Here is a 19428-nt window from a genome sequence, read left to right as displayed (position 1 = left end):
TTCTCTTGCTTTTTTGATGATCCAGTGGATACTGGCAATTTGATCTCTGGTTCCTCTGCCTTTTCTAAAACCAGCTTGAACATCTGGAAGTTCATGGTTCATGTATTGCTGAAGCCTGGCTTGGAGAATTTTGAGCATTACTTTACTAGCGTGTGACATGAGTGCAATTGTGCGGTAGTTTGAGCATTCTTTGGGATTGCCTTTCTTAGGGATTGGAATGAAAACGGACCTTTTCCAGTCCTGTGGCCACTGCTGAGTTTTCCAAATTTGCTGGCATATTGAGTGCAGCACTTTCACAGCATCATCTTTCAGGATTTGAAATAGTTCAACTGGAATTCCATCACATCCACTAGCTTTTCTCGTAGTGATGCTTTCTAAGGCCCACTTGACTTCACATTCCAGGATGTCTGGCTCTAGGTGAGTGATCACACCATTGTGATTATCTGGGTCATGAACATCTTTTTTTGTACAATTCTTCTGTGTATTCTTGCCACCTCTTCTTAATATCTTCTGCTTCTATTAGGTCCAATTTTGTACTATCTGTTTCTATCACAGAAAATTTGTTTCATGAAACAAATGAAAATGTGACTTTGTTGAAAACTGAATTGCATTTAAACATTATTGTGGAAACTTTGACATCTTTAAACAATCAAGCCACTGAGATTTATTGCTTGATTATACATTTATGTATTCCAGGCTAGCTTTTGACCTTTAAATAATTTTTGAATCCTTATTGTGTGTGTCAATCTCATTAATTTCATTCATTGTACAATTTGGAATTTTATCATTTAACTTTAAATTTAGTTATATTCTTTATGTTATTGTTAGTGTGTCTTATGTACATTACATATACAAAGTGAGAGGGGAACAGGCAGGAAGGCCAGGAGTCTCCAGACGTAGGAAATAGGCTGTAAGTGTCAGATATTTTTATCTCTCTCTTAAGCAGCAGGAGGAAACAAACTAGTGTTATATTTTTTCCCCTTCTCTATACAGATTTAAGAGACTTCCTTGGTGGCCCAGATGGTAAAATGTCTGCCTTCAATGTGGGAGACCTGGGTTCAGTCCCTGGGTTGGGAAGATCCTCTGGAGAAGGAAATGTCAACCCACTCCAGTACTCTTGCCTGGAAAATCCCATGGATGGAGAAGTGTGGTAGGCTACATACAGTCCATGGGGTTGCAGAGTCAGACATGACTGAGCGACTTCACTTTCACTTTATACAAATTTAAAAAGAGGTTCCTCTTAAAATTCTGTGTTGCCATAATGACACCTGGTTCCACCTGAACTTAACTTTTCTCAAACCTTGAGCTAACCAATGCATTTTTGTTAGGGAAATGTTTGTCTTAAGCTATGTTAATATACTATACATTTACCCTAGACTTTGTCAATTTCCACCTAAAGGCTCAGAACCTGTATGTTTTACTCACACATTGTTCTCCTAATCTATGTTAATAAAACTATACATTTGCTTGGAAATCTGCCTTTCTTCAAGATTCATGTCAATCATTTTATGGCCCAGGATGACTCACCTGGTGCCAATGTTACCTCAATGCATGTTGTGGGTGATGGGCCTGGTGCCATTCTCTGAGCTTTGAAATACTTCCTTTCTCTAATTAGCAGACTGCTAGTAGCTATATAACATCTGGCTAAAGACTAGCAGTGGGGCACACTTTCTGCCCCCTTCTGATGTCTATGTCAGAAACTTTCTCTATCTCTTTTATACTTTAATATAACTTTATTACACAAAAGGTCTGAGCGATCAAGCCTCGTCACTGGCCCCGGATTGAATTCTTCTCCTCCGGAGGCCAAGAATCCCGGCATCTTACATGGTTCAGCAAAAACCTTTCAACAGTGCAACCCCATTATTCGGAAATTCTATAGTTGCAAATTTGCCTACTCTCAAGAATTTATTTGTAACCTCATTTAAATAGTTATGACGTTTTCACAGTCATCTATAGACATGCAAAGATCTGGGACAAATTGAATTGCCTGAGGTGGACAAATTGAATTCTCAGCTGAGGTGGACTTTTGATTTCCTCTTTCACATTGTAAACAAGTTCTATTTTTGCATTCTATTCAGTGCCATATTTTTCTTATTTTCATGTTTCTTGATAATCTTGCTGTTTGTAATAGCTGTCAAGAGTAGTGAAATGCACTAGAATAAATAAATACTTTAAAAATTTACTTCTGAAGTGCACTAGAATAAAATAATATTTATCTAGTGTTCCCAAGTACAATAAATTTGTGATGTGTCTTATGGAGAAAATAACTTTATTATTGTCAGGGATGAGTTAAAATTAAAAAAAAATATTGTATACCCAGACAAAAGAAGATAAAATCTGCCTATCTGTATATGAAGCTACTCTGGAAAATACTATAGAAACATCTAGAGTGCATGACAAAGAAATGAAAAAGATGTTAAATTTTGGCACACATGAGGTGACAACTAATTTAAAAAGTGTAGTGAACAGCATTGTTGTGAGGTTAAAAAATCAACCAGGCCACCCAGAGTCAGAAAAATATCAAACTATTCTTGACCAGTGCTGGCTGGCTTGTACATTTCATGAAGTAAAGCATGACAGATATTAATCTTAAAGCTGAGACAAGTTCTGTTTATCAATAGGCTACAGACGAATTTTTAAAAGTGTGTTCTGTGTTCAGGAAAATAAATATGTGGAAGAGCAGGTGTTTAACACTGCTGAGACTGGTTTAATACAATGATATTGGTATATGGCTTCCCGGATGGCACTAGTGGTAAAGAATCCACCTGCCAATACAAGAGATACAAGATATGTGGGTTCGATCCCTGGGTTGGGAAGATTCCCCTGGAGAAGGAAGAGACAACCCACTCCAGTATTCTTGCCTGCAAAATTCCAAAGACAGAGGAACCTGGCAGGCTGCAGTCCATGGAGTTGCAAAGAGTACTGAACACACACACATTTATTGGTACATGAACATATATAACAAAAAGAGACCCCCTTAAGCTCCTAGCTTTTAATCAGTTAAAGATCATGCCATTAAGCATTAGTGAGAACTATGTATTAAATGTGATATTGTTAAGCAGAAACACTCATAAAACAAGGTTGCATATTGATCAATTGACAAAAATGTTGTGATGAGGGAGGAAAGGAACAGGCCGAGCTGACTCCATCTTGAAAAAGAAGGAAATACCATCTTGCACTTTCAGTGAGCATTGGACTATGTACCTGGTAGCCATGGGGATAATACACCTATGGCTGAACTGGCCTCCCGGACTGATCAACACCAGATTCCATACCAAGATTTCCCGTTGCCAAAAAGAATGTAATAATCCCCTATGTAGTCAATCATCTTTGTAATCTTTATGGCTCCCATTGGTGTAAGCTACAGTGTATAACCAGTGTATAACCATACTCTGGCTATGAATCATGGCTGTAACCTGATTGTATCTCCCTTTAACACTTTCCAGCCTAGGTTTAAGGAATTTGGAGATGTGGGCTCAAGTAGTACACTTAAGGTATATAAGGTTTTCACAAAAGTTGGTTGGGGTCCTTGGCTAAGAGAAGACTCTGCCTTGGGCCTGCCGGTGTAATAAACTGTACTCCACTATCTGCACTGTCCTTCTGAGTGAGTTTGTCTCCTGGAACGCGTGGCTACAACAGTGACAAGAAGCTTGTAGCAATCTAGATCTGCCTTTCCTGTAGGAACAATATTTTCCTATATTTTAATTCAGTGTCCATGGTGACTTTATGGAAAATAACTAAAGAGAATAATGAGAAAGGACTATGCCTGTGCATGAATACATATCATATGTATAGGTACACCGCCCTCGCCCCCACCCCAAACACACATTCATCTGGAGTTGGGCTTACTCTCTCATTCCCCCATGGGAGAACTCAGGCTGAGGAAATTTCTTGGTGCAGAGCAGTACCAGTCTGAGGAAAGGTGAGTGATGTGGGTAAAGTGAAACATTTATTCTTATTCTTACTAATCTGTTTTGTCTTGGTTTCTGCTCCACCAGGGTCCTATAACCTCCCATCTAGATTTTGGAACTCTTATTTTCAGCCATTACTGGTTGCTGAGCAGGTGTTCCTGTGAGGGAAGAGTACAAGGACTTCCTGTTCAGTCACCTTCCTAATGTAAAGCTGGCATCTTTGGTTTCTTTTCCTTAGAATCCACAGCTCCCTAATGGCGATCTCTCTCTCTCTCTCTCTCTCTCTCTTTTTTTGACTCAAAACTAGATTAGAATCTTGAATCCTCAGAGATCTTTTCTGTGCTTTATACTACTGGCTTTGGGGAATTTCTACTGCAAGCTCCTCCAGGCAAACAGCAGTGTTCTCATAAAGACTGAGTGGTCTGAGACAAAACAGAGACAGGATTTCATCCTGGTGCTCTGTCCGGTGAGTCTTCTCTGTCTCCTAATTCACAGTGTATTCAGAGGACACAGTGATGGACAAAAGAAAAGATGAGAGCAAGAAAGGAAGAGAAGAGACACAAGATACGTTTGAGGGAAAGAAGACTGAGACAGAGGCTTAGAGAAATGGATAAGATCCTATTTAGGAAGGAGCATGTAAGCATAATATACACATTTGGATTTCAGCCTGAATCTACCCTGTGCATTTTAGAAAAATCACTCTCCTGACATCTGAAGAATGATGGATAGCATGGTATCTTTGAAGTAGGCTCAAAGTGTTCAACATCTATCTAAAACTAAAAATATATTATATTTAGGGCTTTAACTTTATTCCTTATTTTATAGATGAAAAATGCTTGTCACTTAACTTTTCTTTGATTACACTGTAAATAAGTCATGAATCTGGGTTTCAGCACAATTAGTCTGAGGGCAGACTCATACTTTCAAGTACTGTAAAGTACTGTGCTGTAATAAATCCAAGAAATGATAATGACTTAAACTAATTTCATTATGAATAAGACAAATGCACTGATTTTTAAGATACTGAAGAGGTAGAATTAGTTGTGCTGTTTTATAATGTGTGAGAGAAGAGGATGCTATTCAGATATTTTTCTTTCTTTTTTAAATTTAGGTAAAATTGACATATAATGTTAATTTGTTTCAAGTGTACAACATAATCTGCATCTTGTGAAATGATCACCACAATAATCTGATTAACATCCAACACCATAGATAGTTACAACTTGATTTCTGATCTAGGAATACAAAAAAAAAAAAAAATTAAGACTCTGTCACTAACTTATGGTAATGAATCACAGAAAAATTTGCTTCCATAATTGAATCCTACTTTCAATTATCTGTATCACACATTTTTAGAGTATTCACTACTGCATTTCAAGGCCACAATATTATGGAAGAAAGAGTTTATTCTTAAAGACATTTCACAGAGCGCCTCCTACAAATAACATCTATTGCTTTCAGCTTATTGTTGTTTTCAAGCTCTTGTTTTCATGTTTGCCATTTCCTCCTAGGAGTTCCCTGCTTTCTCACACATATCATCAGGTCTAGGTGATACCTGATTGTCTTAGTGAAACTGTTATTATAATTTTCATTGCTCTTATGACATTTTCCAATAATACAAAATGATGAAAAGATGCTTCTTACTACAAAACCACTATAAGTAATGAATGATCAAATTTTTAAAAATTCAGTTCAGTTCAGTTGCTCAGTCATGTCCGAATCTTTGTGACCCCATGAACCACAGCATGCCAGACGTCCCTGTCCATCACGAACTCCAGGAGTCCACCCAAACCCACGTCCATTGAGTTGGTGATGCCATCCAACCATCTCATCCTCTGCCGTTCCCTTCTCCTCCTGCCCCCAATCCCTCCCAGCATCAGGGGCTTTTCCAATGAGTCAGCATTTCGCATCAGGTGGCCACAGTATTAGAGTTTCAGCTTCAATATCAGTCCTTCCAATGAAGCCCCAGGACTGATCTCCTTCAGGATGGACTGGTTGGATCTCCTTGCAGTCCAAGGGACCTCAAGAGTCTTCTCCAACACCACAGTTCAAAAGCATCAATTCTTCGGTGCTCAGCTTTCTTTATAGTTCAACTCTCACATCCATACATGACCACTGGAGAAACCATAGCCTTGACTAGACGGACCTTTGTTGGCAAAGTAATGTCTCTGCTTTTTAATATTCTGTCTAGGTTGGTCATAACTTTCCTTCCAAGGAGTAAGCATCTTTTAATTTCATGACTGCAATCACCATCTGCAGTGATTTTGGAACCCAGAAAAATAAAGTCAGCCACTGTTTCCACTGCTTTTTTAAAAAATATTCATCTAACAATTGCCATAAGTAAAGTACATGAAAATCTGTAAGAACAGCTTTGGTAATTTTGAAAAGGGTAGACTCAGTTTGCTCAACAGGTATCTATTTAGTTTTTTCTTCAGCATATTTGCCATGAATCTTAAACTGTTACAACTATGATCTCCTTAGATTTATAATGAAGATATGACATCTTATATTCAGATGGATGTGGGTTTAAAAGAGATGATGTGTTTGTGTGAATGTGTGTAAAGGAGAGGGAGCTATGCACATATGATATGGGTTAGGCATGTTCCTTATTTCCGTTCTCTTTTCATTTCAATTTGCTGTCTTCTCCTCTATTTTCTTCTATAGCTCTGTAACTATAAGCATTACAAGTATTTGGCAAGTCTTTTAAACTATATGAAGTTCAGATCCATACATAAAGATGGCATTAATCTTCTCCTATTTGTGTTTATAAAGATTAGAGATAATATTTGCACATGTTCTGAAGCATTGAAATTAGTAGGCAAGTACCTTAATGAATGGTAGTGGATGCTGCCATTTTAACTGCACTATAATATGTTTTAATAATAATGAATAAATATTAACACATGTGTTTACCTGAATCCTTTAGATTTATTTTGAATCTTTTAGGTTGCATCTTAATGAATATGTGTTCATTAGCACTTATTACAAAAAATGTTTTAATACTTGTGTGTTGCCATCTAATCAAATGAAACTACAGACAATTTTAGAGGCTGGCAAAGCCCCATGTATGTCAATATTGAAAATAAATTATGTTGATGATGATGAGAGAAGGTAGTTAATGAATTATTAATATTAAGGGAAAATTTTAGCTTAATACCAGTGATAAAACCATCGCAAATTAGCAGAGAAGAAAAGTGCTAACAAAATGAATACATTATGTAGAATTTGTTATGACAATTCACTGCAAAATCTCTAAAACCTTCTCAAGAATTTGCTTTTTCACACTGATGTTCATGTATTGATACTACATTTCTTATTGTGTGAATTAACAGAGGGAGAGAGTATACTAAATTGTATGGTATTCTTATTTTCCTTAGGTTTAAAACATTGCAGAGCTTTACTCAGTACTCTGAAGATTGGTAAACACACATTTGCAAGGAACATGGACTTACGCATTGCCCAGCAGGATGTCCCTTCCCAATGAGACCCAGTTTCACCCCTCCTTCTTCTTGTTGCTGGGAATCCCAGGACTGGAAACTCTCCATGTCGGGATTGGCTTCCCCTTCTGTGCTGTGTACCTCACTGCACTCATAGGGAACTTCACTATCCTGTTTGTGATCCAGGCTGAGAGCAGTCTGCACCAGCCTATGTTCTACTTCCTGGCCATGCTGGCTACCATTGACTTGGGTCTCTCCACAGCTACCATCCCTAAGATGCTTGGGATCTTCTGGTTTGGTCTCAAAGAGATCCTCTTTGAAGCCTGCCTCACTCAGATGTTTTTCATCCACAACTTCACTGGTATGGAGTCAGCAGTCCTCTTGGCAATGGCTTATGACCGCTATGTAGCCATCTGCAACCCCCTCCGATACAGCACCATCCTCACCAACAGGGTGGTTTCTATGATTGGTGTTGGTGTGTTAGTGAGATCATTTATTTCTGTTATTCCATTTGTATTTCTCATTTTACGGCTGCCCTTCTGTGAGAATCAAGTCATCCCTCATACCTACTGTGAACACATGGGTCTCGCTCGCCTATCTTGTGCCAGCATCAAGATCAATATCATCTATGGCTTAGGTGCTATTTCAATCCTAGTGTTTGATATCATAGCCATTGCCCTTTCTTATGTTCAGATACTCCATGCTGTTTTTTGTCTTCCTTCTCGTGAAGCACGACTCAAGTCTCTCAGCGCATGTGGTTCCCATGTTTGTGTAATTCTTGCCTTCTATACACCAGCTCTATTTTCCTTTATGACATATCGCTTTGGCCGAAATGTCCCCCGTTATATTCACATACTTTTGGCCAATCTCTATGTTATAGTGCCACCAATGCTCAACCCTGTCATATATGGAGTCAGAACCAAGCAGATCTATGACCGTGTGAAGAAAATGTTATTACAAAAATAAGGAATTAAAATGGAACAGTAACTAATATGTATGAGATGGAACTTTTGAGCAGGGAAACAACTTATTATATTAAATTATGTACTTTTAAGAGTGATTGACAAAATATGTATTTTGGCTCCCTTGTATAACTATTTTAATGAGTTCAGAACTGAAAAATCTAAGCTTTGTTATCCAATTCAAATAGCAAGTGAAGGTCCATGACAGCCTTTATATATGAAATTTGATCACTGGTATCAGTAGTTCAAAGTGGAAATACAGAATGTACCATTTTTTTTTGTACTGTATCATTCATGTGGATTTTTTTGATGATTCTCACTCCCTTTTTATCTCCAAGTCTCCCTGTAAGTGTTTCTCCCTTCTTACTTTGCAACCCTCTCGTTTCTCCTTCTTTTTCTCATTTTCTCTACCTTCAGAACTCAATCATTTTTATTTTAAGGACTGAAATATGATATCCTATGATTTTATCATAAATATTATAAACATTCATAATTGTGTCATAGATTAGGTACTTATTTTGCACATAAAATTGAACTAGGGAAATGAATGCCTATAAAAGCTTCATTATAAATGTTTGTGTAGAGTTTGTCACAGATATATTTAGGTTTCATAAACCAAACTATGACATAAACGTAAATAAAGAAACCATCTACAGCATAGAGAGGTTGACTACATTCACATTCTTAGTTCTATACATTCTCTAACTTATTTTTAGACTAATTTTGTAGTTGCTGTTTCCTTTGTTCATTAATAGAACTTGTTTGGTCTTAGTTCTATCTTTAATATACATATTTCAATGATCCTCAATTTCCTTATTTTATAAACATTGCCATAGTTTTATTTCAAAATTAAGCATGAAGACTTAATTACATTGCATAATGTTTGTACAATAATCAATATAGTGCCTGCGTGTTTTTTATAGTAAATAAAAATAATTATTAGCCATTAACATTATCATCAGACTTCCATGGTGGCTCAGTGGTAAAGAATCCACCTGCTAATGCAGGAGATGTGGGTTTGATCACTGAATCAGGAAAATCTCCGAGGGAAAGAAAATGGCAACCCACTCCAGTATTCTTGCCTGGGAAATCCCATGGACAGTGGGACCTAACTGGCTACAGTCCATGAGGTTGCAAAAGAGTTGGACATGACTAGGCAGTTAAACCAGTACAACAGCAGAATCATCATTATCATTTGTGTTATCATATTTTGTTATTGATTCTCACCTTTGACAACAATGTTTCTATTAGAGATGTTTATGGGTTTTTATTTTAATATGAGCCTTATATAAAATACCCTGAAGCGGTAGTGATACAACTAAAGTACAATTAGTGTCAAATTTAATATATATTATCCACAAATTTAATTTATATTTTTTATATTTATGTTTAGCTTTACCTCTTAGTCTTTAAAATAGAAATTTGTAATTTGGAAATAATTACATAATTTATTTTTCTCTTTATCCATATATAATGTGAGGAAAGTTATCTCTCCACAATCTTCTGTCATTTCATTTATATCTGTTACTTTTAATCATATGTTCCTCTTTCTAATTTCTTGTATCCTAATTTCTTATATCATCTATCTGATGACTCTATCACTGAAGCACCTTTATCACCGGGCACTTTCAATCTTCCAGATCAGCTGATTTTATTTCATTTGTTATTGTTGTTGTTTAATCACTAAGTTGTGTCTGCCTTTTTATAACCCCATGGACAGTAGCCTGCCTGGCTCTTCTATCCATGGGATTTTCCAGACAAGAATACTGAAATGGTTTGCCATTTCTTCTCCAGCTAATCTTCCTAACCCAGGGATTGAACCTGCATCTCCTGCATTGGTAGGCAGATTCTATACCACTGAGTCACCAGAGAAGCCCTTTTATTTCAGAATTATCTGAAACATTTTAATTTTTGCCTCTGATACTACTTTCTTACTATTTCTAGCAATCAGCATGTGATATTTGTACTTTTGCTACATACTCTATGCCAAAAGTCTCTCCCAGTTTCAGTTTTGCTATTACATTTAACATTCTTCTTGGTCATCATTTTGTAGAGATATGCCTAGTCCTTAATAAACTCCTCTGCAATCCAAATATACCTACTTTATAAGACTTACTGACTTGCCCTCCCTTCCCCAACAACTAAATACTAACGTTACACCAATTTTGTGACATTTATATTTTAAAATCTACTCCTCAAATGAAATCTTATTTCAGAAAAAGAAAAACACTGGTTTACATGGGAATGAATTTCTATATACTAGCAAACTCTAGGGAAATTTTTCTTACATTATTTAAAGGAGAATAATGCTTACCTTTTTCATTTATTGTTCATTTATTCAAGGTTCTCTTACAACTTAATATAATATCTTGCAATGACTGCCTATCATCCCCTCTCCTCCCAGATCATATGAAATTTATGCTACTTACTTATCTGTTAAGTGACTCACAAGCTACTCAATAAATGTCTGCTGAATGAATCAATCTAAGAAAGAATAAAAGAACTCATGTGCTTATTTATCAGTAATAGCATAATACAAGAAAGTTGATATCAAATATATGTATTGGTATCAGTTATTATGCCAGAAACTATTGAAACAGGCTGGGTAAAGGATACATCGTATTGAGAAGAAGAGTAACTGATTTAATTACGAAGGCAGGGAGCAAATAAGTTGGCAAAGCTTTCCAATCCAATGAATTTATTCATGCAAAATGGAATATAAATTGGCATATTATTTGTGACAAATAATAGCAACATTAGGTAATAATTGTCTTAAATTTGTTTACAATTATCATCCTGGTTAGGATGTCTCATCACTACAAATAAAAAAGAATCATAGTATAAATTAACTTCAGTGTAATGAAATGTACTATTTTGTATAACAATAAGCTCAGTGAAGAACAGGATCAGCTGTCCAAAATGTAATCAAGGTTTCAGTTTCTATGCAGCTTTTTAGGAAGTAAAAAAATTCTCTCCATAGGTATATTGACGTTTTCCTTTCATGATTGAATCCCCAGTTGTGTTCCTGAATTTTTCTATGATTAAATATTATATTTTTATCTTTATGCTCTCATTATGTTAAAAATACCTTTTGATTTATGACTTTGAAATGTTAGAATAACATATCTTTTCTTTCTTTGGTTCCCATTCTTTTATCTAAATATATTCCTTTTAATTTTTATGTTATTTATTTTTTATTATCTTTTACCCAGTAAGACTAGCACTGCATGGGAAAAAAAATTAAAGGCTTTGTCTTATAGGAAAATCATGATATGTCAATAAATTATTGATGAGTGCTAAGACATGGATGTGGGAAGGGAAGATACATGTACGAGTGACTGATGCCGTAAACTGCATTTTTATATTTAATAAAATTGTGATCCAAATTCAGCCAGTAAGAGCTTCTCTTCACTTCATTCTGTTCACTTCATATGCATAGGTTTTGATGGTATTAGTTTTGTGTCTCTGAATTCCTATTAACAATATATGCTTGCACTGGGGGAAAGGTGTGGACTAAATACTATGTCTGCCTCCACATCAGTCCCTTTGCCCCAGGTACAGATAATAAAATTTTCCTCAGGAGACTCTGAGTTGTTAATCATGATTGCCATAGGGGATTTGAGTTGGCTTTGCTTTCAGACATGACCCCAAAGATCCTAAGTACAGGTAGTATAAAACTATATTCTCTTTCGTAGGTGTATTGGAGTTCTCTAGCCATATTCTTCCTGAAGGTATGTTTCCTTTGAAATGTGTGATGGAGATGGATAGTCATGAGAGACTACTGTTCAACAGTGAAGGAATGAGCTACAGTTGAATTTATTAAGCTCTATATCACCATTGTAGAAAGATTTTCTGACAGAAAGAGTTTTTCACTGGGTCATGCTGATTAAATTTTTAAATAATCACCTATAAAGGGAACTTAAATTATGCTATAAATGATGATCTCTACTGCCAGGGATAAATGTGTACTTGGGCAATGTGTGTATTATAATAATTTAAAAATAAGATCATTATAGATCCAGAGTTAAGTGCTAGTTTATAAAGCTTATTACCAAGGGGGAAGCAGAGAAGTAAGAAATCTGAAGACAGAGATTAAATACAGTCTAGAAGGATTTACTGGCTGGGGATTCTCTATTTTAGTCATAACACTATTAATATACTTCCCAAAATTTAGACTTCTGTCTCTCACTTTAATCAAGAGTTGATTAACCCGAGACTCCTCTTCCTTCCTCCCTTCCTTCCTTCTTTTCTTTATCCCCTCCTTCCTTCTTTTTTACTTCCATCTTTGTTTTCTTCTTTCCCTTCTTTAAGCTTCTCTTTTCCTTCCCCCACCCCTTTCTTCCCACACTCCTCTGCCCCCTTCTTTTCTTCATTAGTGCTGTACTAGCTCTTCTTGTTTTTTGTTCCAGAAAGAAAGATGAGAGAAAGAAAAGGGGAAGAAGAAAAAAAGATGGATGAAAAGAAGGAAAAAATAGATGACAAAAAAGAAAGAGAGTGAAAGACAGACAAGGTGAGGAAAAAAGAAAGAATGGAAAACCATACTATAGTGTGGTAAATTAGGCGTATAGATTTCATCAGCCTGAGGCTGACCCTCATAACTGTGATTTGAAAGGTGTTTTTATTCTCTGAAATCATCTCCTTTCAACAAAATTTTCATTGCTCGCCCTCAAATTCTCCCCAACACATGATAAGGAAGTGTAAAGATTTTAGATATTTTGAGATATTCTTAGCAAGATGGTAGCCAGTAGAAACCCTGGAGATTCTTTATTCTATATATTCCATCAGACTATTAATATCAAAGAGACATACATGTCTCCTGGAGGTTATTTCAGGCTGTAACATTTCCTCATTTTGTGCAACTATCTTCATACTCGATGTACAGTACAGCTTGTCTATCTTTGTATACCTTTTTTTCTATATCTTTTATCTTTTCTATATCTATCTTTTCTATATCTTTCTATCTTTGTATACCTTTTTTCTATATCTTTTGTCATTGGGGTTTATGGATAAATATGAAAGGATAACTAAATGAAACGTATCTCTTCATTTAGGATATGGTATTCAGTGTAAATATTGATACTGAACAAACTGGTTCAAGAAATTCTGCTTGATATGCATCGCTCTGTATATCTTGGTGCAACTCTGTTCCTATATATATATACATATATATGTATATATATATATGGTTTATTTGCAGGTATCTGTATCTGATGTTCTGTGATTTGGTGTTGATATGTTTAATTAAGGTATACTTTGTCTTCAAAAAGACTAAAATCTCAATATAAGCATAAAACCCTTTATGTTCCATTAATGAATTCTATGTTTTGTATGAGGTTTGAGCAAATGAGCCTAAGACATTACTGCCTAATATTCAGCGAAAGGTCTTTCATAAAGTTAATTTTCCTTCCACTGAAAAATAGTCTGTCTGTGACAATACCTGCTTTTGTACGTAAGTTTTAGCATTAACTTTAATAATAAAAAGAGATAAAAATTAAATCTACTGGTGTGAGTTTTTATCACTCTTATTTTCACTTCCAGAGATGGTCAACTCTTTGTCTTCTCATCGGTGGTAAGATGCTCCACACCAACACTTCCACTTTCCACCCAGACACCTTTTTCCTTGTAGGCATCCCAGGACTTGAGGATGTCCATGTCTGGATCTCTCTGCCTTTTTGCTTCATTTACTTAATGGCTCTGCTGGGCAATGCTACCATTTTGCTGATTATCTGGTCTGACCACACTCTGCGGACTCCCATGTTCTACTTTCTAGTCATCTTATCAGCCATAGATCTGGCCCTCTCTACATCTGCAGTGCCCCGGATGCTGGGGATATTCTGGTTTGATGCACATGAGATTAGTTTCTCAGCCTGTGTGGCTCAGATGTTCCTGCTACATACCTTTACAGGAATGGAGTCTGCAGTTCTGCTGGCGATGGCTTTTGACCGCTACGTGGCTATCTGTGCACCACTCCACTACACAACCATCCTGACGCCCCAAGTACTAGCAGGCATTGGTATTGGTATTATAATGCGCCCAATTCTACTCATGTTTCCCATTCTCTACCTAACCCATCATCTGCCCTTTTGTGGGGCTCGAATTATTGCCCACTCCTACTGTGAGCACATGGGAATTGTCAAGTTGGCCTGTGCCAGCATTCGGATTAATGCCATTTATGGACTTTTTGTGGCTTCTTTCCTCATTTTGGATGTGGCACTGGTTGGAATTTCTTATGCCTACATCCTCCATGCAGTTTTCCGCCTCCCATCTCGAGATGCTCGCCACAAAGCCCTGAATACATGCGGGTCCCATGTAGGGGTCATGTGTGTTTTTTATACACCTTCCCTATTCTCCTTCCTCACCCACCGTTTTGGCCAAAAAATTCCACCTTACATTCACATCCTTGTTGCGAATCTCTATGTGGTCATTCCACCTGCCCTCAATCCTATTATCTATGGTGTGAAGACAAAGCAGATTCGTGCACATGTGAGTCATGCTTTCAGCTCAAAATAGGATTGTTTCCTTAGTTCTTGAAGGCATGGATATAACTGAAATAGTAACTTTCAGTCTACTGTAGACTGATCACCTTTTTAAATGTTCCTTATATCAAAAGGTCTTGCAGATACTAAAAGAACAAAACTTTTGGTCTTAAATCCCAGTGTTTCCTTTTCTTATTGGTGTTGAGTATTTATTCTTCTGAATAAATTACATTTATTCATTACAGTAGGGAAACATTCCAATGGAAATCCTTTCATTTTTAACTATGGAGATTGAATGAAACTCCATATCCATCTATTCGAAAATGACATAGCATTTCAGTGGGGAAAAATTACTTTATTATGTATGCCTTGGTTTCCTCTGAATAAAATAAATAAATTTAAATATAAAATTTAAAAAAGATCTTGGGAGAGCTCATCAATAAATTTTTAAATGTATCTGATTTCTTTAAGGATGATACTGGCTATTAAATGAGTTGTTAAAAGCATCTCAAGTTCTTCCCTTTAATTTTAGTTCTCTTGTCCTTACTCATCAGGGAAATCTATAGGCAATATGTGCCTTCACTATGTCACTATACTTCTCTCTTTCTGGAGGCATATGAAATGAAAGAACCTGAAAAAGTACTTATATTAAAGCATGAAAATTTTGTTATGAGAAGACTGAATGTACAGAATTCTAACAGGTGGATTTTGAGTCAGGTTAAACTAGGTGTATTTTGTGTGTGTGAGGGAAAGATGTTATTTTAGTTGCAAAGTCATGTAGGACTCTTGTGACCCCACAAACTGCAGCCCACCGGGTTCCTCTGTCAGTGAGATTCCTCAGGCAAGAATATAGGTGTGGGTTGCTATTTTGTTCTCCAGGGGATCTTCTGACCCAAGTATCAAACCCATGTTTCTTGCGCTGGAAGGTGAATTCTTTACCACTGGCCACCAGGGAAGTGGAAGAGGGGTGTATACTTTGGTGTATCTATATATGTTAAATGTATTTAGGAAAGCTTTTACCTAAATAGGCCACTTCTCCTCCAAAGACCTCTTTATTTGTGGAATGTAGAATGCATTTATCATTTTGGTTGATGCTTTGCAAAAGTAGTTGAATTTCAGGCATTAGGTAGAAACAAGTTTTGAAAGTCAGCTATTATAAAGGAATTTGATGAATATTCTTGCAAATACTTTTTGTTTTCTTATAAAAACATATTTCCACTATGACTCCAAGGCATTTAAGGCATTATTGATTAATGTTTCTAAATTAGTTGTGGCAGAAACTAATTTCATAAAAATAATGAAATAGAACACAAGACCAGCTGTTTAATAAGAGTCTAGGAACTAATTTTCTGATGGTAAGCTCACAATATGATAAGAGAAAAATGACTGCACTATTTTATTATATCACTAAATGGATTAGAACACATATTTTCAGATTGGAAATGTGAACGATAGGGTATATATCAGCAAGGCACAGGGACTGAAGATTCAGCAAAATCTTTCTTGAAGGAATTAATGTAAGGTGACACAAGGCACATCTAAATATGATATATTTGAAGAATCTGTTTCTTGTAACACCTTAAGTACTTAAATGCTCTTTTTTCTTAGAGAACTGAAGATACGCAAAATGAATTTTAATGACATCTTTGTCAAGAGATCACCCAAGAGCAGTCTTTTGAGTGTTTTTGTTCAATTGGATGTTGTATCTCATTTACTGCACAACTTAAATTTAATATTACAAAAGACAACAAAAACTAAAAGATTAACTTTTATTATTAATAAGTTATTAATTTACTCTTATTAAATTGACTTTAAATCTTCATTTAATGTGTGATCCCACCTTTAAAGTCACCAAGAATTACCGAAACCATTTGCAAAATAAATGCAGTATCTATCTTTAGAAGGAAACATGTACATATTTCTGGAGATTGATAGGATTCATATGCATTAATCAGTAAGCCATGACATTCCCTATTAAAATTTTAAGAGTAGCTTTATAGTCAAATCAATCTAACAATGTTTTTACAGTTTTAATGCTGACTCCAACCACAAGTTAAAATTATGTCTGCATTGTTTCCCTTTACCTAGATGACTGTGACTAATAGTAAGAAGCAGCCTTTTGTTATTTCTGTCATTTAAAATCACTTTTACCTATAAAAACAAACCATTCAAATGCTTGTCATTTTCCTCAGGCATACATTCTAAGGAATACTTAACAAATTATTAACAAATAATTAATAAATTATTAAAATAATAATTTAATAATTATTAAATAAAATAATAATAAATAATAATTTTAAAAAATCCTACCCATCATTTGATAACCTGAAAGTAAAGATTTCTAAGAACTGAAGCACATGACATCATATGAGACAGCTTTCTAAAGATATCTGAACCAGGGCTATTGGTGTTTGTCACCAAACCTTTGATGATGACATTATGGTTCAGATGATCTCCAATATCTATGATCTTGATAACCTATGGACTTTAGACCAAAAGTGGCCTAAGTGTTCTTCCTCTAACCTTCCTTGTTACCTGAATGAGCCCTGAATATTTGTCTAACCTGCATACTTTCCCTCTAATATAAAACAATGTACCAGGAAAGAGCCTTTCTGGCATTTGAGGGACAATAAACTGCTGAAACTGGGAAACCTGACTCTTGATCAGCAGTGCTTTAGAGAATTTCAATAAAAAGGGGAAATGTAAAAAATAATGATAATAAACAGAAACCTTATTTAAATAGAGTCAGGAGACTAGAATGGGGAGTGCTCATCTCTTGGAGCAACAGTAGAACCCAACAGGAAGAAGCAATGCTCTTCTTCCTTGGCAAAAGCTCAGCCAATAAAAAGCCACAGACTCTTCATTTACTATAGCCCGAACAAAATTCCTTTTTTCTTATGTACATAAAAATGTTCTCCTTCCCTTGCTTTGTGGGACCTGGCATACGGTTCTTTATAGATCCCAAATCGTAATTCTTTACTGACCATCAATAAACCCATTTTTGTTGGATAAATATCTGGCAGTCTAATTGTTTTAGGTCAATATATGTCATTGAGAAATCTTTTATTTAGACTTCACATTTTGGAGTTTTCCAGTTAGCTTTCTATTATTGATTTGTAATTTAATTCAATTTTTGTCAACAGAACTTTTGTATAATTTGAATCATTCATTGATAAGATGTTCTATAGGGCAGAATATATTTTATCTTGGTAAATAGTATCCCAGCACTTGAAAATAATTTGTACTTGGCTCTTTGGGGGGAACTGTTCTAGTAATGTTAATTATATCAAGGTGTTTAATAGTGTTTGTGACCTATTTATATTCTTACTGATTTGTTTTTCTGCTTGTTATACCAATTATTTATTTTTCTCTGCTTGTCATACCAACTATAGTGATTTTTAATTATGATTTTATGTATGTATCACTACAGTTCTATGTTTTTTCTGCACATATTTTGAAGGTACTAAAGAAAGTATATTAAATTTTTGTGATTATGAGGTCTTTAAGATAAAATAACTTATTTTAATTATAAAAAGTCATCTTTATCTCTGATAAGAGAGTTACTTGGAAATCTACTTTTTCTAGTATAGTTACTTTCTTTTGATTAGCGTTAGTACACTATAAAGTTTTGCATCATTTGATCTGAAGAAATTTATTTCTTTATATTTAAAGTTATATTCTAATAGAGACTTATAATAGTTGTAGTATCAAAAGGTGTGATATTACCAAAACGTGTGATTTGCCATAGATGTGTGGAATAGAGTGAAAGCCCACAAAATCAACCATATACATAGACTCAGTTGATTTTCAATGAGAATGCCAAATCAATTCAATGTGTGAAAACATTCTATGCAAAAAATAGTCCTGGGAAAACTAGATACTCAAATGAATAATAATTAAATTGGACATCTATCTCACACCATGTAAAAATTTAAGTTAATTAATAACCTAAACATTAGGGCTAAAAAAATAAAACTCTTAGAAAAAAATTTAGGAGTAAATTTTCATGACCTTGGCTGTAACAATAGATTCTTAGAACATCTAAAGTGTGATTAACGAAATAAAACATAAGTAAATTGGACATCCTCAAAACAAAACCAACCAACAACAACAAAAACAATTTTGTGCATCAAAGCATGTTATGATGAAAAAAAAAAGAAAAAACCTCCAGAATGGGAGAAAACATTTATGAGTCATATTTTAATAAGTTTATTATCCAGAATATATAAATATAATATCTACATCTCAACAACAGGCAAAAAAAAACTAGTTAAAAAATGGATTGGTAGGGGGCTGTATAGACATTTTTTAAATAACATGTACAAATAGCTAATAAGCACATGAAAAGAGGCTGAACTTCACTAATAACTAGGAATATTTAAAAACCACAATAAGATAGCATTTCACACCTACTAGGATTGCTTTAAACAAATAAAGAAGTAAACAAAATAACAAGTGTTGGTGAGGATGTGAATGAATTGGAACTCTTATGCAATGTTGGTAGACATGTAAAATGGGGCTGCTGCTAGAGATATCATTTCAAACTACCTCAAAACATCAACCATAGATTTGTTGTGTGCCATAGTAATTCTACTCTTAGGTTTATATGGAAACAGGTAATTGTAGGTCAATGTTTGTTGCA

The 19428-nt window shown here is 35.2% G+C and overlaps 2 protein-coding genes across 2 annotated transcripts; both read left to right on the top strand.

The window, feature by feature from the left end:
* The first annotated feature begins 7378 nt into the window (after window positions 1-7378).
* On the top strand, window positions 7379-8314 carry LOC122702051 (olfactory receptor 52E2-like). The gene has a single exon (XM_043915591.1). It carries the CDS (start codon window positions 7379-7381, stop codon window positions 8312-8314), a length of 936 nt encoding a protein of 311 aa, XP_043771526.1.
* Window positions 8315-13884: 5570 nt separating this feature from the next.
* Window positions 13885-14820, top strand: LOC122701791 (olfactory receptor 52J3-like). Its single transcript, XM_043915135.1, has one exon. The coding sequence runs from the start codon at window positions 13885-13887 to the stop codon at window positions 14818-14820; it is 936 nt and encodes a 311-aa protein (XP_043771070.1).
* The last annotated feature ends 4608 nt before the right edge of the window (window positions 14821-19428 follow it).

The sequence above is a fragment of the Cervus elaphus genome, chromosome 1 (genome assembly GCF_910594005.1).
Source record: "Cervus elaphus chromosome 1, mCerEla1.1, whole genome shotgun sequence".
In the NCBI taxonomy this organism is placed as follows: Eukaryota; Metazoa; Chordata; class Mammalia; order Artiodactyla; family Cervidae; genus Cervus; species Cervus elaphus.
The sequence above is the reverse complement of the archived record's forward strand: the minus strand, read 5'-3'. Positions and strand labels throughout refer to the sequence as shown.